This window comes from Rhipicephalus sanguineus, chromosome 8, assembly GCF_013339695.2.
Source record: "Rhipicephalus sanguineus isolate Rsan-2018 chromosome 8, BIME_Rsan_1.4, whole genome shotgun sequence".
Classification (NCBI taxonomy): domain Eukaryota; kingdom Metazoa; phylum Arthropoda; class Arachnida; order Ixodida; family Ixodidae; genus Rhipicephalus; species Rhipicephalus sanguineus.
Genome location: NC_051183.1, coordinates 111233308 through 111254639, shown reverse-complemented (window position 1 = coordinate 111254639; position 21332 = coordinate 111233308). Strand labels below are relative to the sequence as shown.

Genomic DNA, 21332 nt, shown 5'->3' with positions numbered 1-21332 from the left:
AAGTCAGCGCCGTGTTTGTGTCCTCTCGTCTTCGTCCTGTTCTAGCGCTTTTGCTTCATCTCAAAATCAGCATTTTGTGTATGCTGCGAAGCTGCTAAACACTGCTTCACCCACCAGCTTTCCTTTGGATACTGCCTAAGCATTAAGCATGAAAGAAGTTGTACACAGTTATCACTTCCGTAAACTGGAAAGCTCTAAAACTCGGTAAAACTTTACGTAACTGTGGAAAAGGAAGCCCATGTTGTTTTCCTATTCTTTGAGCCAGGAAATGAGCTGTGGTATTATGCGATGTGATTAGTATTATTTTTCTTGTCTACAGAAGCATGATAACCTAGTACATTCCATCGATCAAGGACTAATATAGGACAAAGCGGCGACTACCGCAATAATGTCAAAGTCAGTTCATATCAGTGGCAAAAGCTCGCAGTAAGAGTATTGGCAAAACTGTTGCCACAGACATCGACGCGCGGCATACGATTGCAGCGTGACTATAGCTAAAATTGGGACGAATAACGAAAATTGAATGAAATTTTTTCTAGCATTTAGTTTAAACGTGAAGAAATAAATAATTTACTTCACAGTACATCCGGCGTTTCTTTACATATCTTGCGGCCTGCTTTTTTGGGTCTGTCACCAGAAATTGAAGACGTATGCAGGCAGTCTGCTGAATTCCTCAAGCGTTCATGATTGCGCATGTCGATATGTCATTTTTGTCTCCGAATAATGAGTAAGAAGTGTGGTAATTTTGGCCGTTGTTTAGTTTGGCTCGTAGTCGTGTCAGCAAGCCATCACTCACTTTGGGCAGTGGTTTCGCATGTATTCTTCCTTGCTTTGCACCCTACGTTCTTCAGTGTCCTGTGTGGTGTCGCGACAGAGCTGACAAGGACAAAGCCAACGCCTGACGCCTCCTCTGTAAACTATGCCTCTCAACAGAACCCCTCCAGTTAAACCACACCCTTTCCTGTTTCCCTCTCCCATTTTTGAGTGCTTGCAGCTCGTGGCGCTGCCGGCTGACACTAGCCAACACTGGGCTGGAACGTCCCGTCCCATCCGTGCGGGCGGTGCTCCGGCTTGCGGCACCCATTCGCTGGAATAAATCAAGGAAAGTTTGATTTGCTGGTGTTGACATGCGCAGGAATACGGCGTGTAAGGATATTGTTTTCAGTTTTGTGTGCGACAGCATTGATCGTGGAGTAAAATTGCCTGCCTACGTGCATATAAAGTGCAAGCAACAAGGAAGTCGGCGTAATATTCCATGAGATTCCTGGCGACCTCGACTTGCGCCAACGATGGCTAATGGTTACCTCGCCAAAAAAATGAGAGCCGAAGGCAGCATCGAATTACTCCGTCGTTTGCAATAAGCACTTGATTGCCACTGGCTTCACAGACAGTACCAACATTCGACAACTATGTAGCGGTGCCCGGCGCGTTCCCTGGCTACTCCTCGGACGGGAATCCGGCCCTTGCCAAGATAGTTGGGAGTCAACCTGTCAAAAGCGCGCCACTCAGCTTAATTGCGGCCACAAGAAGGTTAGCAGAAAGCGAAAAGTCATAACTGCTGCCTGCTTCGACGGCAATGAAGGCCCTTGTTACCCTGACGTCGCGTGTGTAGTGCTTTGGCAAACAGCATTAACGCCAACAGGCCAACATGCTCGAACGCAGCTCAAGCATCAACGAACCAATGCGTTATGTTTCAGAATATTGCCGTTTCCAGCAAATGAGTTGGCGTCTTTCTTGAGAGCTATCAATCGGTTTGTTGGAATCATGCTGCTTGGCAGGAATTTCATAGTGGCGAACGTACCGTATACGTGCTTGTGAACGTCCTCATTTTGATGTCGAAGAACGAAGAGCCAGGCCACAGCCGTATGCTCACTGAACTCTTTTGCCACAAATTGATCAGGTCATTTCTGAATAACCATGCTTTTAATACCACACATGCAATAATTCAGTTGCCAAGATTTATGCAAACAAGCAGTTGTCGCGAACGCTGCTATAATTGTCGTATTAGAAGTTGTGACCTGTTGCTTTCTTGACATGTTGAGAAAAGTATTGCAAATAAACGTTCGTTTGTTAAATGTCCCATGTAGATGCGGTTCACTAGTAACAACATTTGCGTAGTAGAAAAAAATATTGCAACGAGTGCGGCGTCACTGTCATGCAATCATATCGCTTGTATACTTGAAATACACGTGATATAAGCACTTGAGCAGTGCTTGGTTGGCATACTCGACGACCTAAATAAAATATAGGGCAATATGCAACTTGGCAGTCAGCGTGAGCAGCATAGATCGGGCATGACGCTCACGTTTCAGCATCCTTCTCAGCAGCGGGTAGTGTTAGGGTGCCTTGATGCCCGCGCGCACCGCTGAGGGTGAGGACAGTCGCGTCGTCTGCTACGACGGCAGCCATTGCGCCTCCCGCCACAGCTAGGCAGCATGCGAAACGCGCTACACAACGCGCTTGCGAGTTGTGTGCACGCTAGCGAGTTTTTTCTTTTTCTTTTCTTGTTTGACACTTGGACACCTTTTAGTGCTGTTCTTGCGTAAGTGCTTATTAAGGGAGCATGTAATTCGTGTAAGCTGACGGCCTGTGCATATGTTATGAGCTAGAGGTAGATATAGATTTTATTTAGTTGAAAACGAAACCTCTTCCTCACGTCGGAAACGATAGAGTTAAGTCTAAATCCTTACTTAATTTCCTCGTAAACTCTGAATTCCTAATACACAAACAATCGTTTAATGTATTTATATGCATGTCCGCTGCAGCAGCAGTATTATATATATATATCCCAACACACGCACTTTAGTGATGCGAAGCTACCTAAGCGCGACTAAGGCGGCTTATTTTGCTAAGTTTAGAAACAATTTACTCGATTATTATGAATGGCATCATACATATTGTAAAAAGTATAGAGGGAGGAGGGGCAGTATGGTGCAAATATCCTGCTAAGATGAAATGAGAGCTTCTTTAGTATTATAATTGCTGACATTTCTTGCTCCTAATCTGGGGCCGCACTTGTATCGGCACTCGAGTTGCACCTTGAGTCCTTATCAGAATGAGAATAACTGTTTACTATGCCATAAAACTTTGCATACACGCGCAGTATCTGTGTTTTTTATTTGTATCTGCAGTTCTCTTTTTTTGGCTGCCCGATTGCATGCCCATGTTATTTAGTGTTTCAAATACTGTTCTGCATTTTGTGCTGCATATCCACTGGGTCGTTTATTTGCCTTTTTAATTAAAAATATCATGTGGGGTTTTACGGTCCAAGACGATAATATGATTACGACGCACGCCGTATTGGAGAGCTCGGGAAATTTTGACCAACCAGGGTTCTCTAAATAGCATAGCACTCTACACGGGCCTGTAGCATTTCGCCTCCATCGAAATGTGACCGCCGCGGCTGGGATCGAACCCGCAACTTTCGGGTTCCGTAACCCAGCACCGTAAACACTATACCACCGAGGCAACGTCTTTTTTATTGTATTAGTTGGTTTTCGATGAGGTGCTCATTGTACAAGTTTACTTTGTTTGTTGTATTTTTCACTGACATACCATGTCTACTGTACACAATGCTTCCCCGTATTCTTGTTGTTTTCGTGCGTCTTCTTTGTATAGACGCTTCGAGAGAACTGTTTGTATGCGCATTCGTGTACGAGCCTTCATGGCTTACATTATTATTAAATAAATAAATTATGCTTGCTAAAATAAATAAAATACTGAATATGTGTGTGTGCGTGCGTGCGCGTTAATATTCAGTGTACAGGCCATTTATTTGTGCGCGTTCATGCTGCCTGACAGAAGCAATTACTCAAATAAAATGCAAATTACACAATAAAATACAACTGCCACTAGTCGCTTCACAGTCATCGTAACTGATTAAAAAAGAGAAACTGCGCAATGATTTAACACAGGACGAAAATGTAACCTTGAAACACAGAAACAGGGAAGGATAAAAAACATTTACCTGCACACATATAATAAATTTCAGTGCTGGGCAGTATCGAAGATACATGTATCTTAGATACTATCTTAGATACTCTATGGGTATCTTGTAACTGTATCGCGATACTTCTCTAAATACGAGTATCTGTATCTGTATTTCCGATACATTCGATAATGTATCGTGTATCTTAAGATACAAGATACTCCTATTGCAACACAACCGTGCGAAACAATAATCGCTGGCCAAGCTCCGCTTCTCAAGCTGGTACTGGTGCCACTAAGCCATCTGAATAAGTCTTAGGGCAGTGACGCAGTTTTATTTTTCCGTGACAGTTCCCCAGTGAGGGCAGAAGATGAGGAAGACAAGCGCGCGGACCTGTACGCCCAGCCCACGTACATTTTGTTTGCTCGATTTCTTTTCTTTTTAGTTGCGCCAATGCCGCGACGCTTGCTCTTAGCCACTCTCCTGCGCCGCGTCTATCGCGCAAATTCTGATGTTGCTACAGTGTCGTTATTGAAGATTCTCTTGCGTCTTGCGAAATGCGTCTTGCTCCGTAACGAAATCTGATGCGTGCAAAAATGGGGTTCCTTTGCGTCGCGCGGATTTTACATATCAGCGATTTGAAGGATCTCGTGGATATAAGTTTGACTTGCATGCCATGAATTAACTTATATGCAAATAATGATCTAACAACTTTAGCACCACTGGTACTAATGCTAGATGTAAAAGAGCAAGCGTTTACCTAACAGAAAATGTCTTGGCGTACCGTATTTCTCACTTGTTGCTACATTTATTCAAAGAATTTATGAAATCATGATTTGATAATTAGCACAAGTGCTTTCTTAGCTGTCATTTTGCATCCCTTACATTACCCAAGTCTGTGCACTGTTTTTCCGGTCTGGTCACTGCAGTATGTCTTTTGTAACGCGCTCCCAAAATAAAATCTCTGCTTTATTCTTCTGTCCACTTTATTTCTACTACTGATTACGCAGTTACACGTTGCCAAGGCGATGTTAAAGACAAGTAAATAAATATGTGGGCGTACCTTCACTGTACAGTGCAAAACATTCTGCTTACCGCTTAGGTAAATACCTAAATCGAGTTTGCGTTATACTACTGGAAATTATTAGGAGCCATCTTAAAGATGTTAGGAAGGGGATTCGGGAAACGTTATTTTACTGAATGCACTGTTTTGCTCATGAGCGTCCCAACGAAACGTTTCAGGCAATTTTCCATAGGTACGGAATTTTCTATTGTCTCAACAGGTAAGTTGACAATACTTGATGCTCATAGCTATTCAGGGCGCCGTCTGTATTGCCTTTCTGTACTCATTCAATGTGAATGTTTGATACACAACCACCTCTCTATTATTGCGATAGCGATTATATGGACAGTCTCGGCTGGAAAATGTCCGTCCCCGTCGCCGTCATGCACCTTATATGTAGGTATGCACCATATAGCACCATATATATAAAAGCCCCAAAGAAAAATAATTCAGAAAAATGCTTCCGAAGCGCGGAATCGAACCAGGGACCTCTTGCTCCGCAGCGAGTGGCGCTAGCCACTACGCCACGGAACGCAGGTCCTCCGCATAGCTAACGGCGAGCGTTATATACACACCCTTTGCCGCTGGACGGACTCAGAGATGGCCGGCGCTCATAAGCGTTTCTTCATTACCAGCGAGATGGCGCTAGGAGCGCGACGAGCGCATTTAAAAGTCGTCGGCGAGCTCGCTCGCTTCTTATATTTGCGCAAGGAGAACCTTGGCTTTCCGCTGTCTGCTCGCGCGGTTTTCTCGTGGTGAGGGCAAGAGGGATGTTTCAAGCTTTAACCGTGATGTCCGCGCTCATGTTACGGAGCGGCGCTAAACGACGCCGCTAAACGAACAAACAGAAGATGAGCGCGAACTATCAAGTGTCACAGCTCGACACTTGAAGCACGCTAGTTTCCTTCGCTGCTTCGGCCGCCTTTGTAACAGGAGCGCTGTTCAAACTGAGAGTATCCATTGGCGAGCCTCACTTCGCATTGCATTAGTTTCTTGCTATCGCATTCATTGCTTCGCCCTTGCGGCGAAACTGTGATATTTTTTTACTTATATTTGTTTTCCTGTTTTCGGCTTTCTTAAATATTTTTCACATTACTAATTGCCACGTAATGGGAGCTATAAGTGGCAATAGCGCGAATAGCGGCGGTGTCCTGCGACGCTTTGTGGAACTATACAATACGGATGAGACGTTTCTGTGTAGCACATGTTCTCTCGTTGAAGAAAAATTGCTAAAAAGAGTGCACGTTAGTGAGTATATCAACAAAACATCCTTTACGCCGGCAGATAAGTAGAATGTGAAAATTCATTGCAGTTTTACGTCATCTACGTATACACCAGGGGTCTCAAACTGAGCTTATAGCCAGCGGGCCGCCGTCGCGAAATTTAGTTGCAAGGGCCGGGACAGTGAAGATGGAGGGAGAGAGTTTGAAGAAAAAGACGTTTGAAAGGAAGCCTTTCCCATATCTCATATAAAGGTCATTTCTGAAAGGGACTCGGAGTCATGATTCGAGAAACATCGATTCCGATGTAGAGAATGACTGATATCTGGACGCGGATTCTGAAATGTAGAGTTTTTGTTCCACGGTTATGTTTCAGCATATGGTGACCACGTTCCTCACGAAAAGAATGCTTGAGACCAGTCATGTCTGTGCAGCTCACGAACATACTTATTTAGAAAAAAGCAAATGAGACGAAGCCGGTCATGTGTGCGGGCCGGGCCGCTAACGAAAGGTCTCAAACCCCTAGTATACATCATGCGTCCCCCCCCCAAGTAAAAAGAAAGAAATATGTCGCTACCAGCGTTGTTGCTGCTCTACACCTGTCCGGATATACGGTATTGTGCAAGCTGTCTTTTACGGACAAGGTAAAAGTCCACACGGTATTTGCGCCGTCGTGCGAAGGCTTCTCCTCGAAGTTATTGTGATTATATGGCAACCTGCTAGATGGTCGCCAAACTGTGCAAAGCAAGTACCGCTGTCAGCGAAGTGTACAAATAGTTGTCCTGTGAAGAAACTAAAACAAACCCCAATAAGTTGTTTTTGAAGCAAACTAATGTACTTTGAGCAAGAAGGGCAAAACTTTTGAGATACTAACAGACATTTCGTTCAAGTGAAACAAAATAGGTCACAGTTAAGGAATTTTCAAGCAGACATTTTCGTGCATAGGCGTTTGCTGCTACATTATATGGATCTCTAATAACAAATTTGAGAATGTATCGAAATATCTGAACATACAATTGTCAAGTATCGTATCGGATACAATGTTTGCGGTAGTGTCTTGTATCTGTATCTCCAATACTTCTTGCCTGAGTATCTTGTATCGTATCGCGATACAATTTCACAGTATCTTTGCCCAGCCCTGAATATACATGGGCATCAGACCAGCACAGAAGGCGTACTTGAAACACGGAAAGGAATATAGAAAACAAGAACCCACCGTGGTTTTAGTTATGGTGCTCGACTGGTGACCCGAATTGCCGGATCGAGTCCCGGCCGCAGCGGCCCCATTTCGATGGAGGTGAAATGACAGAGGCCCGTGTACTTAGATTTCGGTGTACGTTAAATAACAACAGATGGTCAAAATTTCGGGAGCCTTCCACTATATACGGCGCCTCTGAAATCATATCGTGGTTTTTGGGACGTAGATTCTCACAAATAATTATTCTTATGAAAAAAGAAGGATCTTATCCGCAGACAAACACGCATAATATATTCCATGATACATTTCACATCACAAAAATGGCGAAAGCAGAAATCAAAGGCAGATACAGGACCAACCAAGTGCAGTAAAGGATGTTTGCGACGTAAAATGCAGTATTCATGCACACGTGAACCAAAATATTTTAAGCATCTAGCTGATATCAGTGTGTTTTTTTATTACGCAATGTTGACACCAGCAAGAACTTATCCTTCCATGTATATTTGAAATACCGGCCGGAAACTTACGCTGCAAGTGCATAATGTGTTCTTCAGTCAGAATGCCGCTTGTCACGTTTGATTTTACTGTCCAAGAAAACCTCGTATCTTCGAAAACGATACAGAACGATAATGCGCAGTTTTATTATCTGCTCTAATTATAAACCGACTAGTCCTCATCAAGCGGTTACCAATGCACAAAGACGAAACAAGAAAGGTTTGTGCAAAAACGGAACAGCTTCACTGTTCCGTTTTTGCACAAGTTCTCCCCATGGTTGAGGTGGACTGTTTTCCTGGTGCTGCGGTTTCCGAAAATAGAACAGTGCAAAAAAAAACCACGACCGCTGTTTATTTCTTTCCAATGTCATTTCAAAGCAATATAAGAGCCACATGCTAAAATTTGTGGAAACGAAGATGCTTACACACACACACAAACACACACACACACACACACACACACACACACACACACACACACACACACACACACACACACACACACACACACACTCACTCACACGCGCGCGCCCGCGCGCGCACGCTGTTTCGGCTAGCATCACTTGAGCGAATGGTATCATTCTGTGCCGCTTTGCCTCAGAAACACGGGCCAGATCTTTCAGTAACCAGTTACAATGGCTTTGTACACAGCAGTCAATGTATGTAAAGAACGGAATGCTGCAATATCCGTTGCAGCAATATGGCCTCTTTACGCGTTTGAAATAAAAAAGAAAAAAATTAAATAGCTTGAACGCCCGCGTTTGCGAGGCACAAAAATGTTTGTCATCATATAGTCACTTGCATGAACGACAGTTATAAAACGATCAAAAATGGTCTTTGTTTTCATGAGTCACAGATTGATGAGGGCTAGCTGGTTCATAATTTAGAGGCACGAATGTTACAGCGCCAAAGGAACGGGGACAAAGGAGAAACGAACACCACGGGACGAGCGCTGACTGCGAATTGAATGTTTGTTCTATGAAAACCAGCTTATTTATACAATCCCATAACATTTTAGAGGCATTTTGGATCAACCACGAAGCAGACAATTGTGTTAGCGCGCCTTCACTTGTACTTTCACGGAAGGCATTAGACTTCCTGAAAGATAGATTAGACTTGTGATTACGTGTGGTTTGATGTGCGCATGTTTCTCTGGGATTGTATAAATAGGCTGGTTTTCATGCAATAAACATTCAGTTCGCAGTCAGCGTTCGTCCCGTGGCGTTCGTTTCTCCTTTGTCCTTGTTCCTTTGGCGCTGTAACTTTAGTGGCTCTAAACTGTTTTCATGAGTACTGCGTATAGTAAAAGATACAGGGATATTCAAAGGCTTATCAGGATAAACAAATCGAGTTTGTAATGATAAAAAATAGAATCGTCATTTGCGCATTTACGTGACGAATCTACAATACAGAGCACGTTCTGTCCCGCGGCTGCATCACGGGCTCGCAGGCCATAGCAGAATTATCGGAGAGGACCAGTGCAGATACGCAGTCGCTACCACTGTGTTAAATATTTCGCGGTATGCGCAGTACTACAACGGGTTTTCACACCAGCTGGAGTTCTGGTGTGATCGTTCCTGAAGGCAGTGAAGGGGCGCGACGATATGTGAGGAGTCGACTAAACTTTATTGCTGTATGCGTAAGGACCACTCGGTCATCCGTACGACTATGCTCAAAATAAGGCACGCAAAATACACGATGATTTGAATCTGCGCACAGTTTTGCGCTTGTTTTGCCTGTGCATATTCCTTGAATATGCAATTTCACAGTTGAATAACTGCTGAATAACAGTTGAATAACAGAGGGCTGAGCTATAGTTGGTAAGCATTCATTCTAAAAAGACAGGGCTCGCAAACACGGACACAAGAAAGAAGGCAGGACACCTGACTTCTTGGACACCTTCTTTCTTGTTTCCGTGTTTGCACGCCCTGTCTTTTTAAAATGAATTAACTGCTTATAATCTTCTCAAGGCTGACGCGGCACTGCGCGGCATCATAATGGTGCGTACCGACTTGTGGAATGACGTGGCTTTCTTTGCAACATGGAAACGCAATCACACAGGGAGCACGTGCTAGAGCACTGCACGGGCCGGATTTTACGGCCCGGGCCCGGCCCGGGCCCGCATTATGAAGCCCGAGCCCAGCCCGGACCCGTGGTTCCAAGCGCGGGCCCAGCCCGGGCCCGGGCGTACATGACCGAACCCAGCCCGAGCCAGGCCCCGGCCCGTGGTTCCAAGCCCGGGCCCGCGCGTGCTTGACCGTACCCAGCCCGAGCCCGGCCCGGGCCCGTCGTTCCAAGCCCGGGCCCAGCCCGGGCCCGGGCGTTCATTACTAAACTAATCCAGAGCGCGCTTGTTCATGACCAGACCCGACCCGGGCCCGCTAGAGGATATTAGTTGTTGTTGATGATTATTAATGATGCCGTGCACTTCGTAGCGGGCGATCGGACGGAAACTCCGGTGTGTACATGCATCGAAATGTTGCTTTGCCTGCGGTGGTAGCTCAGCGGTTAATCTGTTTCGCTGTTAAGTCCTAGGACGCGGGTGCGATTCCCGCGGCCACGGCGGCCGCAATTTGATGGGGACGAAATGCAAGAACGCCCGTGTATATACTTACCTTTAGGTGCACGTTAGAGAACTCGAGGTGGTCGAAATTAATCCGGTGCCACTACGGCGTGCCTCGTAATCATATCGGGGTTTTGGCACGTAATACCAAAGAATATAAATTAAATATACCGTATTTGTCAACCTAGAATAAATGACCGAAATCTTTATTCCTCCCATGGGAACAACCGTGATCTGGTCCATTGTTAGTGCGGTTAATATATATATATATATATATATATATATATATATATATATATATATATATATATATATATATATATATATATATATATATATATATATATAATGTATGTATATATATGTGTGTGTGTGTGTGTGTGTGTGTGATCTGGCGTGTTTATAAGGAAACCCACCACGATGTACTTGTTACTTTGACAAAGTCTGCTCCAGCAGACAAAACGTTAGTGAAAATATACAGTGCCAATCTATATCTATACTGGTGAAAAAAAAAAGTAGCGCTTCAACTGTATTTCTATTTTTATTGCTAAGCTTTACTAAGAGCCAGCTCTTTGCACGTGTCACTTCAGCTTGGCACAGTATACCTTAGACCATGCAATGCATAACGTTCGCGTGTGCTCGAAGGCCCGACTTACCGAGCCCGGCCCGGCCCGCAGCCTCAAGCCCGGGCCCGGCCCGCGCCCGCCGAAAAACGCTTCGGACGGCGCGGGCCGGGCAGGCTCTAGTACGTGCTCCGCACAAAATCGCGTGCGCGGCCGCACGCGGACGAGCCGTCAACCGTCCAGATTTTCAGCGGCCCAACAGGGGAGCATCAGGCGCTGGCATTGCGCGCAAACTTTTGGCTGCCACGTCTATGAGCGAGGCTGACACTTCGGCTAAGGTCGCAACCTCGTGGTGTTAAGGCATTGACAAAATTGAACTTCTTCTATTGGATACACACCGAAGGGGACGGACGCGTAGCAATGACGCGTTGCAGGACCTTATCGCGAAGGCCACGGTCATGATGCATTACCTCACTTTACCGGTTCCAGAGGGCGACACCACCCGCCGACCAAGAGCAGTGTGAGAGAAATGTCTGAGACATAAAAGGCGCGTTTGTAACGCCTTCCCAGTGTGTGACCGTGGTGCTGTATATAGCGCGACCGGCATCTGTTGTGGCGGACCGAGAAGCCTTTGGTTCGACTGCCGTTGGCGGAATTTTGTTCTTTGCTATATGATCGTGTGCATTTTTTTGGCGTCATTATCGTCACGGAAATACGTCCCTGAAGTCTAGGTGGACCCCTGCATAAAACGTTTTCTTGTTAAAAAATCACTGAATAGCTATCGACGTATAAGTATGAGGGCAGTTGTATAAACAGAAAACTATTAGCGCGTCAATCTCTTACCATACCCAAATGCAAATCATGATTGCTGTATCGGACAGGGAAAGTAATACAGTATTTATTTTTTTATTTACTTATTTCGAATTCCTGCAGTGTCCGATGGCATTATTGCAAGGTGGGAATACACAGGGTCAGAAATTCTCGTACAAATAGACAAATCAGCAAAGAAAATTAAGACAACAAAACAAGAATAAAAAAAGTTCATGCCACGTACTTAGCCTGGGGGCTTTGCCCGACGCAGTTTCTGTGGACCATAATAAAGTTCTTGCCATGCCATGCCGTGCCGTTGCATATCCAACATTAGCATGTTCTCTGGATTTCTCAAGACTACAAGCTTTGACGTTTTAGTCAAGTACAAAATTTCATAATCCACTAAACACAAATGTTAAGAAAGTAATGTCATCTATTTACAGGAATATATTTTGTAGATTGGGAATAACCATAAGGGGATCCAAGAAATGAAGCCCTTGTATTTACCAAAACTAATAGATTTCCTGAAGTACTGGCTAATAGTCTTTTGTACAATAGCGTTACGTTAGCTAACAAACTTAACGCACATCTCCTAGTATCGGATAAATTTATAGCCTAAATCCTCGAACACATGAGCCTTGCCTTGTGTCTCACATTATTATGTAAATGTAAATAAGTTTAGGCAGATTGGTATCCCACTTGAGTATCTAGCGCACAACGCAAGGCAAGGGCAGAATGAGTAGCGCCCGTCTTCGTTGGTTTGATTCGATCTTTGTCTTGCGTTGGGCGCTAGATGCTAAAATATGAAAAAAACCTTCGACACCATATTGATGATACGAGAAAGAAGTGCAAGTTACAGGCATTATAGGCCATCTTAGAAATACCTGCGCTCCCGGTACTGATGATCACTCGCGATTCCCACTTAAACATTCTATTGGAAAGCGTTACGGCACCACTAACTTGTGGATTTAATCAAATCCTGGCTACTGGCGAGCTCCCCGGTAAATTAGTAGTAGCTGGTATTATTTTCGTCTTAAAAAAAACAGAACTCTTAAATTAGCGTCCTATTTAATACGGCCAACTGATCGTAAACTTGGTGAAACACTAACTTATACACGCTTACTTAGCTTCTTTGGCTCCAAGAATGCGATCGGTGGTCATCAGTAGGGTTCCCAATGAAGGAAGTGCGCTGGAACAGCATGAATTTACATTGAAGGTGTCTACGTTCCAAACAATAAAATGGTGCTTCCCACCGTCGGTCTCTTTTTAACTTCAGAAGAACATTGGTTCTTTAGGTTGAACATATTATTCAAATTTCTCAACCTCGTGTTTAGTGTGAGCGAAACTTCCTGCGTGCATCGCCCTAATTTCCGTAATCGCAGCATTTTCAATATGCTACTCTTGTGCACCTTCAATGCTAAGCTCGTATTGTGAGACAACGATATTCCATACGTTATAATGTTGATATTTCTAGCTGTTTTTAAGGCAAAAGCCTTACATGCCTCATCAAGCGCGGAAATTGACCGGCTGCCACGTTGGCGTCCCATATCTGTGACGTCAGCCCGAGTGATGCAAAAAATTATCATCACGTGATGACGTAAGCATATGACGACATTAGGACGACACTGACGCCACCTAACGAGACGTCACATGTTGACGCTGTGGTGATGGGCGACCTCACAGACCGCCGAAGTCTCGGCCTTACCAGAGAGAGAGCGAGCCCGACTCGACCGCTTTGATAAGAAGTATTTTAATCTATCTCTCTTTCGAATGCCGGCGCGCGCAGGCCCGTGGCAGCGGCACCTGCCTCGTGCAAGAGCCAGCGTCTCGGTCTTCTTTGCGACGCCGATGCTGCTGCCGCTACAACGTAATCACGTGACATCATTGCTGGGCCAAAGGTGGGCGATCCCGGAGGCAGTGCGAAACAAGGAGAGGTGCACAAAGCTAACAATGCCTCCAATTCTGGAGTCATTGCAAAACCACATTAGTTGCAGAGAGCTTTCGGATTGGGGGCGCAAAAGATTCCTTACGTCGAATTAGAAGAAAAAGATAGATTTTGCCTTCAAATCGACTGAGGCATACGCTTAAAGAACCCAGTGAGTTGCATTAGCTCGTCGCATATTTCTGTCCCCGATGCTTCCTTTTTGATGCATTCCTGCATTAGTGTTTATCCGGGTATAATGTTTAGGATATAGTTTCTTCTCTTTGTGCAACAAAAGTGCACCTTTACTATAGCCTGGAAGTGGTCGTGGGTACTCTTGAAAAATAAATCAATGGTGTATACATTTGTACAGTAAATATGTGGTCTTTATTTAAGTGGGCGACTACTGAAACCTAGTGGCGAACGTGCGCAGTTCAGAGTAACGCTTCACGAAGGTCTCTTGGTGCATAATTGTCTCTCATCGTGCATATTTTTCTTTTAAGCATGGCCATCTTATTATATTTGACATTCAACCAAAGTGCATACTGGAAAACGAAGTGACACTGAACATTTCACAACCATTAGCAACTTGAAGGAGCTTCTTCTTCTTCCGATGTCATCTTCCTCACTTTTAAAAAAATGGAGTGACCCTGTCTCCTTTAAGGGAGAAACGGCGATGTCCCCAATGTTCGTCTTCAAATGGAGGAACTTTTCTCCCTTTTCAATGGAGAAACCGTTCCTCCCACGTCAAAATCAAGATGGCTGACGCCAAGCCAGTGAAGCGAGCAATAGATTTAGGCCTAGCGAGTCCATCGATTCTCGACTGATAAATAGTATGCGGCACTGGTAATCCCAAAAAACGGTCCCGCTGAGGTTAATACCGAACGTTATGACAATAAAATCAAGCAGACAAACCTGTAGTGATTAAAACATCGCGAAACGGAACGACAGAACTCGTACGTTTCTCTCGGCCAGCGAGACGGCGTTAACTTTACAAGAGACGGAGCTCTCTTTGAGGAGCTCTCACCCGGAGACTGTACATTAGGCTTGCTGTCTTTATTTCTCAACGCATGACACGGTGCAGCGAAGTTATCCACGCGTTTACGGGGCATTAGACCCCGACATGTGCCTCCAATATGTACATTCTGTAGCAGCAATACAATCCCGGCGCTGCTGAGCATAGTTTCAATAGGTTGATGCTCAACATCATATAAGTAGGTGGAGCTGTGAGAGCGCCGCAGCCGTGCAGTAGGTGGTAGCTGGCGCCATCTAGAGGGATTAAACGATGCTAAAAAAAGTTGTCTATGACTGAGGCGGCGTACGTTGATACTACACTATGGCATTTCGGCGAGGGGGCCCCATTCATGGATTACTCAAGGACACCGGAAGGCTGATACAAATTTTCTTAATACGCACATGTTCACTAGGCAGACACATTGTACACACACTCACTGAATTCAATGCATACACATTTCATTCACATGTATAAAACCTATAACATGAACAATTCGCCACAGACGCGTACGTACAGACGTGTTTACACATACCCCTTAATGAAGCGCAGTCCGTTATATAGTCACTGAATTACGGTGGGCCGTGGTGGCACAAGCGATGCGTCATTTTTCTTGAACTCTGTACCATTTCATGGCTGCATCACAACATACGCAGACATAATTAAATTGTCGATATGGCTTAGCCAAGCGCATCAATTGATCTATAGCCGCATAATAAGGAACGATAGTATTAGAGAGTTTATTAAGTTAATATGAAAACGACCATATCGAGAACTGTTTATACCATTCCGACGACATTTTGAAGTAGCCCTATCTTTCGACAGCGGCGACAGATAAAGTTTTTCTCTGTGAATTCTTTATTTTTCGTAGTTACTGTGGGAGGGCGCAACATCGGCAATGTGCAGTTCAGATTCTGTTACCTTGGTCGCGTCGACTTCGTTGAGTGGTTTGGCGTTAACATGTGTTCACATTCTATTTAGGCTTTGATCACAAGTATGACCATGAGCTATGGATTCGTTCAACTGCTAGCTCTTCAATGACAATGCTTCTGATGCGGTAACGGCCGTCTCAGTTGTGTATACGTACGTCACAACGCGAGTCGTGCGAAGGAACAAGACAAAATGGCCTCGCACCGGACGGTGATCTTTTGAGAGCGATGTCAGTGGCTCTTGGCGTCACGGCAGCTCGATTACTTGAGTAGAGAAACTAGCGCTACACAGAGCGAATTATGGAAAAGAACGCTACCCACTCTACGTGTTCTCTAATATTTAAGTACGCTCTACCTACATACTACTCTAAATCGGTTACGTCACGGTATTCGCCTGGCATGTCGAATAGTTGTCTATAGTTCTCTATAGTCTCTAAATAGTCTCTATAGTTGTCGTTGTGGCGGTCGTTAGTCTTGAGTTGGATTTGAAATACTCTTTTCATAAAGGTGTGTGAGAGTGTTAGTGATTACCTTCCGTCCACAGCTGTCATTAGAAGCGCATTTTGTGTTGAGTTTCGCACGCCAAAGCAAAATCCAGAGAACGAGAGATACATATTGCACGCGTGCATAAGCCCGTCCTAATTCTCAATGATGGCATGCGTAATTCAAAACGCATGTGATTGAAAATTTTAGCTTAATTGACAGAACTCATTGAGGTATTTTTGAGATATGCGCAATTATGATGCAGTTTAACGTTAAAATGTGGCCACGGCGGCCGTATTTTGATGGGGGCGAAAGGCCAAGAACACCCATGTGCGTATGTTCGGCTGCACCTTAAACCCCATCTGATCGAAATGAATCCGTAGTCCATACTACGGCGTGCCTCATAGTCATATGGTGGTTTCGACACGTAAAACTACAGGAATTATATATTATCCTACTTCCGCGCATGTACTGTCCAGTGGTATCACGTTTGCTAAAATGTTGAAAAAATTAACTTTCATGCTTCTTTATATTGCTTGGTGTATTGATAAGTGCTATAAGTGCTGTGAAAAACTAAAAACGCGTGCGCTTACCAAGTATGTTAACGCCGAAAAAAATCTAATTATTGGTGTACAGTCTAAGGTGTTCATTAAAACAAGATGGTTTTGTGAAGCGGGACTTACTGTATTTATGACAAGCAGATTGTGCGCAAACGTATACAAAACGAGACACACTAAAGGCTGCTGCGCATCGCGCACACACCGAGCGATAAAAAAAAACAGAAAAAGAAAACAAGCGCCACAGACATAGAAGAAAAACAATGAACGTGACTCGTGTCGTGTATTGCTCGCATCAATCCTAGGTACACAAGTAATCGCACGCGACTGGCCGAGGTCGGGTAGTGCTGGGTAGTGCGAGGCTGCCGAGTGAGCGCGAAACGGCGGCCGCTCTCCGCAGCACGGAATCACGACATAACTCGGGGTGCGCACGGTGCGCATGCGCGCACGTGCGCAAGCCCACGTGGTTGAGCACAAAACTTTCTCCGCTGGCGCTTGCGCAAGAGGGCTTCGACGAGTAAAGCATCCGCAAGGGAGAAAGTCGCTGCTCCGAAGGAGGAACGCAGCCCGTTGATCCATTCTTGCTCATTTTTTTTTCGGGTGCTCTCTTTTCCCGATGCCCAGCCGCATAACTGCAAACCAAAACAGGGATTTCAACCCAGTGACCTTGCTTCGTTGGTCACCGTATGCACGTTGTAGATTCGAGGGGCACCAAATGGTGTGATGACTAAAGCAGCTCGACCAGCACACGAAGCTTGTCGTCGCATGCGTAGCCGCCAGTTTTCAGATCTTCCAGTTTAAAGCAATCATTGAAGCGAACACCTGGCTTACTTGAATTCGTTGGCTTTTTGTAGTTTTCAAGAAGACGCTACGTCTTACGAATATGTTCTTTTTGTTCGTTTTCAAGAGGGTGTATAATGGTTAACCTGAATTTATGCTCGAAAGGCCACTGAATCACGTCGTCGTGCTCACCCTTGTGCAGCCGATGCAGCGCATTAATAAACGCACCTTCCTTCTTCTTCGTTAGTTGAACACCAAGTGATACGTTGTAACCGCGAAGGTAGACCTGCTCATAGTAATAATTGGCATCGCCGTCGTTCAATGCCTTCGCTTCAAGCGAACGCATTCCTGGAACGAAAAAGTCGCAACGCGTTTGATTTTTTTCGGCGTATGCTAGTGTTTTCTTCTGCATCTCCAGAATCGTCTTGATGCTTGCTCCTGCATCTACTTTCACGCTTTCGACTGCAGCTCGAACTCGAGGGAGCTCTTCGGCGTTTTGCTTTTTTATGTCAGCCGTTTCACTGTTAACCACTCCATGAAGTGTGTTGATGCCGTCCAACACGCGGTGTGTCATTTCACTAATTTGTCCCACCGGCGCAATGCCTTGGCTCACTGATTCCTTTAGGGAGTTCATATTTTGGGAGACCTCAATTAGGTTGTCATTAAGCGCACCATTGTCTTTAAGTGCTCGCTCTAGAAGAGCCTTCATTTCACCGGCCTCCTCTTGCACTACTTTCCTGACAATGGCCGAGATTCCTTTCTCCACAGTGTTGCTTAACTGTTCCTCGCATTCCACTGCTTGAGGTGCTGCATGGGCGTTGCATGAAGCTCTCATGTGTTCGCACATATCCCGGCATAACACCATTGTCGAGCATCTTGGACAGAATGTGCAGTGGTATTCACACTCTCGGTGGAAGTGCTTGCGGACTTCTGAGGCAGCCATTATAGGTGGGCAACCGTGTCCTTGGTTCCAGCATTTAACCTGCATTAGAGATAAAAAGGGTGCACCGAAAGAGGTTAGGGAGATTAACCTAATAATGCAGACATGCCTGTCAAGGAGCTTTCTTTCTTTCTTTGTCTCTCTTTCTACACACAGACGCGTGTACACACATACATTATATATATATATATATATATATGCGCACATACAAGCACTGAACGAACAAAGGGCACAGCAGCGCAAATAAACAAAAGGGCGAGTATTGAATTACCGTTATATATTGCAACAAGGCATGTCTCACTGACAGTCACAGAGCAAATGTAGAATGTGAGTTAACTTTCTTAGAAAAAAAAAAGCCTGGAAGATACCCATAACCTAAATCAACAGGACCAGAGACCACAGCCGTTCGGCTCACTGTTATGCGCGAGCCTAGCGCGCATGGTGCAGCCTCCTTTTTTTCGCCTGCTGTGCTTCCTGCGCCCTAAGAATTCGAGTTACAGGACCAACCACCTCGCCTATACATGCTATTGCAATTTCAATGAACACGTTGCAGAATGCAGTTTCTTCTAAGCACGCTAGAAAACCTGCCTGAAGCTCACAGGTTCGAGGGTCAAGGGGAGAGAACGCATGCGAAGGAACGGGAAGGTGGTCGCAGCACAGTCACGAGATACTAATCGCCGTGCGGGCAAAGCTTATCACACAAGAGACAAGGAGCGATGTTTTACGTGGGTCCCACTAACCATCATGTTTCGCCATTGCAAGAACTGTCTACGAGTCAAAATCGCGTGACTAATGGACGAAAAAATATGTGAAATATGGAAGCCGTGACCGGGAATCGACCATTCGAACTTTGGATGAGCTGTCGAGCACCGTAACCACTACAGTACTGCGGCAGGTATGCCTTCTAATTAAAAAAGAATTGATGGTATATCATTCCTAAGGCAGGTAATTCATTGCAAAGGCAGGCCTGCAGAGGAAGTGTTCTCTTTATACGTTTTGTTTGCGCCTTGGGTTTAGCGTATTCGTATGGTCCCGATATACCTGTATTCATATCCGACAGGCGTTGGTGCATAGTCCAGTGACAAACACTTGCCTATGGAGCAGGGGCGTAGCCAAGGGGGGGGGGGGGGGGGGGGGTTGGGGGGGGTTCAACCCCCCCCCCGAAATTTTTCAGTTTTGCTTGCGTATATATACACGCACACACACAAACGCACGCACGAACATGCATAAAGTATGGTTGAACCCCCCCCGAAAAATATTTCTGGCTACGCCCCTGCTATGGAGAGTGAGGTCTCGTGTTGAAACGCCAACACCGGAAAAAAGGTATTTTTGTTTTTATTTCGCGTATATAAATATGGCTATGATCGTCCAAAATGTCGGAACACATTACTGGTACGACCACAGGCACTGGCAGCAGTGCAGTAGCTCGGTCGCTGAACCCTAAGAAAGTGTCCACTGTTCACGAAAGTATCTTTCCTTTACTGCGAAGTACTCTAAGAGTGATTCCACAGTAACCCCCCCCCCCCCCCCGCCAGGCTTCGCGCTCATTCCTCCCATAGTCTAACCTGGTCATTGACGTCATGAAGGCATTGTTTGACTTGTGAATTATTTCAGTAGATTCCCATCTAAGCGTACGATTGTTTAAGGTTAACCGCTAAATACGCCACAACGGTGCTTCGCCTACGCTCGTTCAGTAAATTTGAAAAATAGCTCTGCTGGTTAACGACGCAATCGAACGCCCCCAATAGAAGTGGCGTGCTAGCATCATACGACAGTTATCATTGTTGTCTAGCTCCCATAGTCACACACACTCGCGCGTGAGATACTTATCTATTAGTCTTACAGAAATGAGTTCGTCGGTCCGGCATCGCTTTGCGTAGTCTCTAAATGTTTTGCGAAGCCAGCTGCCGGCAAAATTCTCAGCGAATAATTTATTAAGAAACTGTATCGGTCCTGATAATTTAATAATTAAAAGCATGCTGCTGCTATAGATGATGATTATGATACGCATTTATTTCCACATGCGAACTGTCGGTCTCACACTGGTTTCACCTTCCATTATTCCAATTCGCTTCTGGTTTTGAGTTCGGTTCTGGCTCTAGATAGGACGACGAAGACCTCTAAAGCAAGTTCCGGAAACGTTCGCGAACCTCTGTCTTGCTGCAAGAAAGACGCTGTTACTTTCGGCGTGCATACAAACATCCTTATTTCACCCGCTGCTGAACCAGCTCTGTGTCTTCTTGCATCGCTGGCTTACCTCTCTTTTCAGCAGATTTTCAGCAGGGAAATCTATCCAGCCAACATCCTCTTCCGAGCAGATTTCACCGTCGATCGGACAAGCGTATCCGTCCGCTGTTCTGCACTGTTCATAACAGAAATGGCACGCTACGTGGCCGCATGGCAGATTCGCGGTTGTCTTGCGTACGAGCCCGCATACGCTACACAGCCTATTTCGAGGAAGGTGCTTCACAAAGTGCAAAGTATTCCAGTCTAAATCATCCCTGAAACCTACCAACGTATACTGCTGGTTCGCAGGTGCCATTGCTCGAAGCAGCTGTCTTCGCCGAATGACAGACACGAATGGGGGCGTTTCACTCGAGCCTACTATGCCGGCTTATCTTGTCGCCGATTTCTGAGCAATATCCGTTGCAGCTACAGTGGGAATGCGTAATGAGCCTCCCTTATCACCAGTGTCGGCGACGTACGATACATGTATCAGAAACAAGTTGTTGCGGTGAATGCTATCCGAGCATGGGGCTTTCATTCCATCATTTGTACCAGTAAAGAAAGGCAGGAAGTGGAAGATGGAAGCTTTCAATGAAATAATTTGTAAACAGGGGGTGGGTGCTCGAGCCGATGTTTCGACAAGGG

At 45.3% G+C, this 21332-nt stretch overlaps 1 protein-coding gene across 1 annotated transcript; it reads right to left on the bottom strand.

Annotated features, from left to right (window-relative positions):
* Positions 1–17574: 17574 nt before the first annotated feature.
* LOC119402313 (TNF receptor-associated factor 6-like) lies at positions 17575–21003 on the bottom strand. Its single transcript, XM_037669463.2, has 2 exons — positions 20719–21003; positions 17575–18503 (listed from the first exon to the last, which is right to left on the bottom strand). Exons 1-2 carry the CDS (start codon positions 21001–21003, stop codon positions 17610–17612), a joined length of 1179 nt encoding a protein of 392 aa, XP_037525391.1. The 3' UTR covers positions 17575–17609.
* Positions 21004–21332: the final 329 nt, after the last annotated feature.